Source organism: Lutjanus erythropterus, chromosome 7 (genome assembly GCF_056507025.1).
Source record: "Lutjanus erythropterus isolate fLutEry1 chromosome 7, fLutEry1.hap2, whole genome shotgun sequence".
Lineage (NCBI taxonomy): Eukaryota > Metazoa > Chordata > Actinopteri > Lutjaniformes > Lutjanidae > Lutjanus > Lutjanus erythropterus.
The window spans coordinates 42,260,441-42,270,144 of NC_139323.1; the positions used below are offsets into that span (position 1 = coordinate 42,260,441).

Below are 9,704 nucleotides of genomic sequence, written 5' to 3' on the forward strand. Positions count from 1 at the left end.
CAATCAGCAGCTGAGCAGTCAGAGTGAAATATGGAGACAAACTGGTCGAACGAGAAACACGTTGAGCTGAATGAGAGAATGTCGAGTCCTTTCAAACACACACAGAGAGACAGACAGAGATTAGAGCCGCGACGCTCCGAGCTGTCAGACTGAGAAGACAGGGCTGGATCTGAGGTTTTTAGGAAGAATCAGAGACAGACATGGAGACTGAAGCAGCTGTGAGTATCTGACTGAGACGTCCTGATCCATCTGTGAATGACTAAACTTTCAACAAGCCTGAACATGAGCTGAGACGTGCAGAGACAAACATTACTGTTTAAACCTGAGAGAGAAAAAACGGCTCACTGTGATTCCTGCACAAAAACACAACTTAAACACAATTTCCTGATGGAATGAGAACAACTAACTGCTGATAAATGTAGCTGCTTTTAATTAGCTCAGTTAGCTGTGCAGCTAATTGTTAGAGGGAAAAAACAGTTGTAGCTTATTTAACAATATTTAATTCATTAATCAAAAGTTTTATTGCTCCAGTTTGTCCAGTTTGAAGATTTTCTGCTTGTCACTGCTCTGTATGATAAAGTTGTTTGAATTTCTTTTGGGGGTTTTTGACTGTTGCTCAGAAAAAAATGAGCAGTTTGAAAATATGACATTGCATTGTGGGAAGTTGAGAGTTCTGCTGTTTACATCTGATAGACTGAAAAAATTATTAAAAACATGGATCTGCAATCATGCTGGCAGCTCTGTGAGGCTGTACACAGCGGTGCTTTGAGCTACATGCTAACATGCTCACAATGACAATGCTAACACACTGACCCTAATTTGGAACCAAATAATTTCCAGCTCTATATCTTTATTCTGGGATTTCACTACAGTTAATAAAATGTTTATTTATCTCAAACTGGCCTTTTCTGCAGGAGCGCTGGAGGAGTGTTGGTGTTTACAGAATTAGCACGGAAACGTTAGATCACCAGAAAGAAGAGGTTTTCATACCCAGGGCAGGGCAACACAGCAGAGAGTCAACTAATAAACCACTAACTGCAGGGCTAACTGAGCTAACTAGCAGCTAACAGCAGCTTAGTTAGTCAAGAAACTCTTAAAAGCTCATCTTTATGCTTGTGAATGGAAAGGACTTGCTACACAAAGAAACCAGAATGCTATTTCAGAGGAAAACATATGTCTTTGTAAATTATTATATGTCACAAATCATGATCAATTCTCTGTTGATCTGATCATACAGGTGATCTCTGACGTCTTCAACAGTGAAATGACCCACAGCCCCTAAAAGGACTCGGTATAATCACAGAGAACATCAAGTAAAAGCTCCAAACACAACTGGACAAAAAACTTCACAGAAGAAAAGACTCATCACTTAAAAAAGACGAACAGAAAATGAGTCTCCTCGAGGAACCTTCTCAGGAAAATGACCAGAAAGAGCATGAAGTATGTCTCCAAGAGGACAATGAGACTAATGAACTTGTAGAACCCAGAAATCTGAACCCAGAAGACCAAAAAGACATGAGGACGACAGATCTTAAGACAAGTCAGAGTGACAGAAGGACCGTAAATCCGCTGAGTCTGTTCAAGGAGGACTTCAGCCAGTTTAAGGAAGGAGTCTTCAAAGTGTTGAAGGAGAAAGACATGAAGACAGGGTGTGTTGACGGCCCATCGAGTCAGACAGAAAATAAACTAGTTAGCAGTACCCTCGGTCTTCTAAAAGAGGACTTGAACCAGTTTAAAGAAGACATAACCAGTGTCTTCAATATTAGTTCCTCTAAGGACAAAGAGACGAATATGGAGTATGAAGACTGCTCATCAAATCAGGCAGAAAATAAACTTGTTAGCAGTACAGTTGGTCTTCTAAAAGAGGACTTGAGCCAGTTTAAAGAAGACGTCACCAGCATCTTCAGCATCAGCTTGTCCAAGGACAAAAAGACTAAGACGGAGGGTGAAGACCACCCATCGAATCAGGCCGAAAATAAAGTTGTTAGCAGTACACTTGGTCTTCTAAAAGAGGACTTGAGCCAGTTTAAAGAAGACGTCACCAGCATCTTCAGCATCAGCTCGTCCAAGGACAAAGAGACGAAGTCTGCAGAGAGGACGATCAACCGTCGAAGCTTTTTCAAAGAGGACTTCAATCCTTTCAAAGAAGTCTTCAGAATTGGTCTTTCAAAGGAGAGAGACGCCGCGAAGGAAGACTCATCAGACACCTTCAAGATAACAGTCTTGAAAGCTGAAAGGATGGATGATCCCTTTAAGAGTCTGTTCAGAAGAGACCAAAAGAGTTTTAAAAGAGTTGAGAACAGTCAGGCAGTTAAAAAGACATTTCCAGAGGCGAGAGAGGAAGAAATGGACGATGGTTTGAGGGGAAACCTCTCAGAGCAGAAGGAAGAGACCGTCGACGCAGAGAAAATCAACAACAACAACATGAAAGACGGGATGGATGAACTGGAGGTCAGTGAAGTGGATATACCTGCCTCTGAGGACAAAACTGAAAGTCTCTCTGAAACACAACTAAATGAGGAGCTGATTCTTACATCACAGGCAGGTAGGCTCAAGCTTTTTAATTAAAACATTTATGGAGAAACATAGAACTTGTTTGATATGAAAAACTGGCAGAGTGAAAATCTTTTAAAAATTCACAGAAATGTTTTTGTCATGAAATTCCAAAACACAATCTTTTCTTAAACCTAACCAAAGCAGTTCTGGTGTCTAAACCTATCCATGTCCTTTATTTTGTCCTGCATATTAACTCTACAGGGGAGCAGAGATGTGAGAGTGAAGAGCGCAGCGGCGACTCCTCCGTGGCATCAGCAGAAGACGAGAAGATAAACGAAGAGGAAGAGGAAGAAAAAGGAGAGGGACAACCAGAGACTCTTCCCTGGGAGTCTCTGTCCTCTGGGATCAACCTCTTCAGTCTGAGAGACCCAAAAAAAGATGACATGAGGTGAGTCGAACCACAAGAAGACAGGGTGACGCTTTGCTCTGCTGCAGCCAGACTTTCAGCTTCAAACAGTTTAAGAAAACTTCATATTTATGTGTTTACTTCTGTTCTTGCAGAGATCAGCCAGGAGGAGACTTGTGGTCGGTGAAAAACTGTAAGCTCACATAGATTTTATATCTTTCTGCTTCACACATCACAGGATATCTGTACATTTCATCCCTATGTGTCTATAATAAACTTTAGAGTATCGTCTGCATAGAACTTTAGCATTTATTGAGTACTAACATAGTCAGACAGTTTGGGGCTAAAAGCAAAATAAAAACGTTATATAAAAAAGTTATTCTGGCTGCCCTACTTCATACAGATGGTGATACCTGATTTTGTGTTTGTTAGTTTTTCCTGTTGTGCCAACTCCTAAAATAAGTTTTACTGGGGTTTAGTATAACCTGAGCAGAGCCCAGATTTAGTTCCAGGAACTCATCTCTAAAGAGAGGACAAGTTGTTACGTTCCATTATGTTCCTGCAGTAAAGAGGGGCAGCATTTAGTTTATATTCATCAGCCTCAAAATTCACTCTGTCTGCACTTGGTTCTAAAATGTTTCTCGGGTGATTGGATCACAAACAGCATTAAAGACAAGTGTAAATGGCACCAAGATGCACTGTGGGACTTGACTGGGTGGTCTGGGTTGCACTGGACCACATAGGAAAAACACAGCAGGAAAAAATGTCACCAGTGAAGGACAGAGATCTTTAAACAGTTTTGTTTTTTTAGCTAGCCCATGCAAATTAATCTCATGCTTGTCTGGCAACAGACTGCCGTAATAACTGTGTCCGAGCACCTTCTAGCAAAAGTGCATACATGATAATAGAATCACAGATGGTCAGCTGGACACCTCGGAGACAGGATGGAACAGTCTTGGCTGTCCACCTGTCTTTGAATCACCAAAACATATTTTAAAACCAAGGTCCAACCAAACCATGTCATGAGATAAAAGTTTGAAAATACTGTCTCAAAAGACCAACATGAACAAGTACATACAAACACCAGTAAAACATAATTTGTAATCTTCAGATAATCTGATAATCATTGTGGATATAAACATAATTTATCTAAATAACTGCTAGGAGCCACTTATGCTTTGGTTTCCATAGATCTTATTTTCCACTTAGGGTTTCATGGGTAAAAATATGCAATACATCGTTGCTTTAAACAGCAACTACGGCACATTTTTCTCCAGCTGCCAATTCTTCTACTTATTCAGCAGTGATTAAACATAATAAATCAATCATTTTTTGATAAATTTGGTATAGAAAATCTAAAATCCAAATATCCAGCAGCATTCTTCAAGCTGTTTGTTCTGTTTGACCAACAGTCTAAAAATCTGAGAGATAAAAAAGAGAAAAGCAGCAGATCTTTTAAAACATATTGTTTAGGCATCAATGCCTTTATTAAACAGTCAACAATAAATAGATAATATGACATGAGAGTCATGGTTGGCACTTTGACACCTAAAGCACAAAGACACAGCAAAGCAAGTCTTTGTACAAGAACCAGAAAATACTTTTGAATGGTGAAATTCGGATTCTTCAAATATCAAAATGAATTGCCAAATCGACTGATTTTGTTCCTTTTTTTACCCCTCAGTTGCCTGCTATCTGACCTTTGACCCCAACACTGCCAACTCAGAGCTCCTTCTGACCGACCGCAACAGGAAGGCAACTCGACTGTGGTCGGACCACCAACCCTCAGACCACCCGGACCGGTTCAAGCGTTGTCCTCAGGTCCTGTGCAGGGAGGGGCTGCTGGACTCGGTGTACTGGGAGGTGACGTGGAGCGGCGGTGCCGACATCGGCGTCACTTACAACAGCATCTCCAGAGACGGAGACACGGAGAGCTGTCTGCTGGGACATAACGAGTGGTCCTGGAGTCTGGAGTGTTCAGAAGGAAGCTACACACCGTGTCACAATAACAAGAGGTTCAGGTCCTGCTCCCCTCGACCCTTCAGCCGCAGGGTTGGGGTTTACCTGGACTGGTCTGCAGGATCTCTGTCCTTCTACTGCGTCTCTCAGGACACCATGGTCCACCTTCACACCTTCACCTCCACCTTCACAGAGCCTCTGTACCCAGGATTCTGGGTGTGGTCCTATGACGGCTCAGTGTCGCTGTGTCAGGTTGAGTTAGACTGGGAGCGACTGCTGCAGTGAACTACTGACAACACTTCTCCACTAAATACGCTCAGGTTCTTGAACTTGTTCTGTTCAAGCTTCTTGGGAACCTTGGTGCTATTCTAGTGAATCAAGGATGTGTCATCAATGGAGGGCGATGCACAACAACCTGTAGACTGACACGGTTTGCATTTCAGGTCTTGGAAAATCTGCACGTTCCAGCTGGGAATCAACTTTTCAAATAAATTTATTTTTGGTTGAAATGCTCAGAACAATTGAAAATGAACTTGAACTGGAATGGAACTGGTTCCATGTTACTGGAAAAGGAGTAACATGTTCCAGCCTCGAGGTCCACTAAGAGGAAAACTCTGTCAGGATGGCTTGTTAGTCATTGGTGCTAGTTCACATGAAGTTCAATCAGTTTGCACTGAAAAAATCACAAGGAGTTTGCAGTGATCATGTTATAAATTATCATTTTAATATTTTTTTAAAACTGAAGATTGTTTTTCATTTATACGTCTTTAAATCTCTTGGCCATGATGAGAATGTGACCTTGAAAAGATTCATGATCACTGCTGTAGTTTTTGCTCTAAGTTTGGGGCAAAGCTGAAGCTGAGTTGAAAGCTACAAACACAAACCAAGATAAAAAACTGTTTCCAATAATTTCCACGGATTTTTTTAAGTCTTTTTTTCAGTCAGGAGTGAGCAGAAATCCGATAGACCCACTGGTCAGTAACCAGGTGGGCGACCCAACAAATCCTACAAAAACACCAACTGTTGCATGTTCTTGTACCAAAACAAACAGAAGCGCCAACCAGCAGCTTGAACAGTTTTTTTAAGCAGCAATATTTGTGCCGAAAAAGCCAAAGACAGTTTGGTGAGATTTGGGATGGAGGTAGAGTCTACAGAGGGAACTGGAGCTGGGAAAGTGAGATTAACAGCTTCAAACTGTTAAACAAAACTTCAAATTTACAGTAAAATCTTGAAAATGTTGTAGTTCTTTCTGTTCTTGCAGGAATGTGTCTATAACTCGAACTCTACAGTATCAGAGTTTTAACTTTTACTGGGGACGGTTTGGTGGTGAGCGCAACATGAAAACATGGCCATGGTTACTAAAGATCTGCGCCACACAGATGGTTGTTGTGATGTGATGTCACATCTGCTTGACCAATCACAATACACCAGCCAAGCCAGTCTCTGAATGTAGCCTTACTTAGGTTTAGTATTACTTCCTGAGCAGAGCCCAAATTTAGTTCCAGTGACGCATGTGCACAGAGAGGAGAAATGATCACATTATATTATGTTCCTGTGGAGAACAGCTAGGAACAGTGATACTTAGTTTTTTTTCAGTCAGGAAAGAGCAGAAACCTGACGACTGAATAAATATAACAGACAACATCCTGACCCACTGGTCAGAAACCACTGGAGATCCTGAAGTAGACAACCCAACAAATCCCACAAAAACACCAACTGTTGTATGTTCTTGTACCAAAACAAACATGGACACTAATTAACAGCTTTAACTGTTTTTTAAGCAGAAACATTTGAGCTAAAAAGTCCAAAAACAGTCTACAGAGGGAACAGGAGATGAGTCTCCCTCTGAAAAACACAAGTTACACCAACAACCAACAACAGTTGCAAATATCAAACACGCTGACAGCTGACTCAGACTGGAACAGACCCTGTCCAATTCATCTTAGATACAGTCCTAATGTGTAGCCCCACCTTAAGCTGATGTAACGTCTGTAAGTCCACCTTAAGATCTGAACATGTCCAAGATACAACTGAACTTAAAAGACTGAATTATAAACAGTCTGGTTTTAGTTCTGGATCAGTTCTGTGTGTTTTTCTGTTGACCAGAATTAAACATTTCTGAACCTCTTCTAATAAAAACTCAGTCAACATCAGTCTGACTGAGATTTACAGTCTGCTGTTTGTGTGTGTGTGTGTGTGTGTGTGTGTGTGTGTGTGTGTGTGTGTGTGTGTGTGTGTGTGTCTGACCTGTAGCTGGCTCTCCTGACTCCCTCGGGCCTCCTGCAGCTCTTTTTCCAGCTGCTTCAGACGAGCAACACGCATCTGCAACACACACAGTTCAGACACGTCCAGATGTGCTCCGTTCCCACCAACCAGCTGTCTGCGTCGTTTCCCATCAACAACAGTTCAACGTGTAATTTATGAATGAATGAACATGATATGAAGCTGTGACTGATTGTCCAATCAGCATCCAGCAGCCTCTCTCTCACCTGTGTCCTCTGAACCATCTCATCGTTGGTGCCGAAGCGTTCCTCCATCACAGACTGAACCTGCTGAGCTTCAAACTCCAGCTGCTGCCGGATCAGATCCATCTGCAGAGAAAACTGTAACACACACACACACACACACACACACACACACACACACACACACACAGGTCCAAGGTCAGGTCACATCTGTCAGTCTGAGACATGGTCGTCTTTGGAAACCCCCATTATATCAGCAAAATACCACCCTCTCCAAACCAACCAAACTCCATTGATAAAATCAGTAGTTTTCCCTCACAGACCACTGGAGTTTCTGGATCGATCTGTTAGTTTGTTTGTGTTATTGTGGGTCTTCTGTTAATTTGAACCTACCCTTTAAAATACCAAACTCTCACAATAACACAAACAAACTAACAGATCGATCCAGAAACTCCAGCGGTCTGTGAGGTAAAGTCACTGATTTTATCAATGGAGTTTGGTTGGTTTGCAGAGAGCGATATTTGCCTTTTATAACAGTGGTTTCCTGTCAGAAAAGTCGGTTTGACAGAAATGATCCTCTCAAGTTACCAAATAACTGTAGTGGAGTAAAAAGTACAACAGGACCTCAAACTTGTAGTTTAGCACAGTACTTGATCACATGTGCTTCGTTACTCTGCACCACTTCCCATAGTGCATTAGTGTGTGTTTGTGTGTGTGGTTTCAGTGTGTGTGTTCTCACCGTGTCGATGCGGGGCAGTTGAGCCAGCCTCTGTGACAGCGCCTCCAGCTGGCTGAAGTACCAGCAGCGCTCCCTCTCCTCCCGGTCGATCTCACCCAGCAGGAGGTTCCTGCACGCCGACACACACACACACACACACACACACACACACACACACACGCACAAGATGTTACTGTCAGCTGTCAACACACACTCTCAGACTGCGTCTGACACACTCATACAGACAGTGCAGACAGTACTGTAGTATTTTCACAGTGTGGTATTCTTACTTTTATGGAAATGAAATGTGAAAATGAAATGAGTGTGTTGAAAGTATTGATTATAATAAATTAAAAGTTAATTAAGTGTTGTGTAGTAGATGATGGTTGGACCAACACCAGGATCAACACCAGGATCAGCTGACCTCTCCTTGTACAGCTCCTCCAGGTGGTGGTCGCTCTGTCGTCCGTCTGCCCCGCTGATCACAGCTGTTTTGGGCGGGGCTCCATCCAGGAAGTGATGCGGCAGCATGACGGCGGCGGCATCGCCTCCAGATGCTGAGCTCAGTCGGGATGACGCTCTGAGCGGACTCCTCGCTCTGCTCGCCGCCGCCACCGAGGAGGAGGAGCAGGAGGACGGAGGCAGAGCCAGACGGTCATCTAGCTCCGCCCCTCCAACACCTGTTAGCCCCGCCACTCCCAGACTGTCCGTCATCAGCCGCAGGTTGTGAGGTTGGTGTTTGAGTTCGTAGTATTTGGTGAGGTCCATGTGGAGCTCTGAGGGAGGAAGTCAATCAATAATCAGTCAATTGATCCAGAGTTCTCTGCACTCTGTCATAACCTTGTGTTACAGTATGGTGGAGTGATGTAGTGCAATGTGATGTTTGTAGCTTTCTTTCTTTTTCCTTTTCTTCCCTCCTTCCTTCTTTTCCTCCTCTCCTCCTTCCTCTCCTTCTTCCTCCTGACAAACAGTCTGCCTGGAGTTATGTGATGTTTCCTCCCTCCCTCCCTTCCTTCCTTTCCTTCTTCCTTCTGACGAACACAGTCTCACTGTTAATCTCTTGATAGTAGAATTTCAGTCTAATTGACATTAATTGGTTGTTTAATTGGATTGAGTCATAATGAGGCAGAGCCAGCTGCAGCCAATCAGGTTAACAGATTGAGTCGATTCATTTGTCTGTGAGTGCTGATTGGTCCCAGCGGAGTTCTCTGAGAGCTGACAGACTTTAAAGGAACATTACACCAGAATGATGTGAGATTCTGACCTTTGAGTTGGTGCAGCACGTCGCTCCGGCCGGACGAGGCGAGCGTTCCCGCCTCCTGCTCCAGTTTACTCTGCAGTTGCCTCAGCACCTCCTGCAGCAGGAGAAGAAGAAGAACAACAAGAAGAAACCTGGTTAAAGACTTTATTTTACAGCGAATTTCAGGGAAAACTGTCAAAAGCAACATGGCTAGAGATGAAAAAAATGCTTCAACTGTCAAATTGGCACTAATAACACAACAGAAATCTGAGATGTGCTGAAGCTCATGTTGGAGCAGCTCTAAGATTTTTCAAAGGAAACACGCCGTTTTTCTCTACAACCAAAAACCTTTAACATCAGAAGAATCTGAAAGATTTAATTACACAAAAAACACAACACAAAGCAGCTTTAAAGAGTGAC

General features: G+C 42.8%; 2 protein-coding genes across 2 annotated transcripts in view; one reads left to right on the forward strand and one right to left on the reverse strand.

Moving 5' to 3' along the window:
* The window catches only part of apc2 (APC regulator of WNT signaling pathway 2), a 46,545-nt gene that overhangs the window by 18,466 nt on the left and 18,375 nt on the right, over positions 1 to 9,704 (reverse strand). The window contains exons 3-7 of the mRNA XM_084723848.1: positions 9,309 to 9,399; positions 8,469 to 8,820; positions 8,066 to 8,174; positions 7,351 to 7,464; positions 7,109 to 7,183 (exon numbers count right to left, since the gene is read on the reverse strand). Of these exons, the coding sequence (XP_084579974.1) occupies positions 7,109 to 7,183; positions 7,351 to 7,464; positions 8,066 to 8,174; positions 8,469 to 8,820; positions 9,309 to 9,399 (741 nt within the window). The remainder of the gene's footprint in view (positions 1 to 7,108; positions 7,184 to 7,350; positions 7,465 to 8,065; positions 8,175 to 8,468; positions 8,821 to 9,308; positions 9,400 to 9,704) is intronic.
* Positions 41 to 5,549, forward strand: LOC146324484 (uncharacterized). Its single transcript, XM_084723849.1, has 5 exons — positions 41 to 218; positions 1,238 to 2,545; positions 2,758 to 2,944; positions 3,058 to 3,095; positions 4,587 to 5,549. The coding sequence occupies exons 2-5, from the start codon at positions 1,390 to 1,392 to the stop codon at positions 5,144 to 5,146; spliced, it is 1,941 nt and encodes a 646-aa protein (XP_084579975.1). The 5' UTR covers positions 41 to 218; positions 1,238 to 1,389; the 3' UTR covers positions 5,147 to 5,549.

Bases quoted from the DNA above. Each gene is read 5' to 3' on its own strand.
- LOC146324484 (XM_084723849.1), top strand. From the start codon at position 1,390: ATGAGTCTCCTCGAGGAACCTTCTCAGGAAAATGACCAGAAAGAGCAT. The intron at 2,945-3,057 runs GTGAGTCGAACC...CTGTTCTTGCAG, and splicing joins CCAAAAAAAGATGACATGAG to AGATCAGCCAGGAGGAGACT. The intron at 3,096-4,586 runs GTAAGCTCACAT...TTTACCCCTCAG, and splicing joins CTTGTGGTCGGTGAAAAACT to TTGCCTGCTATCTGACCTTT.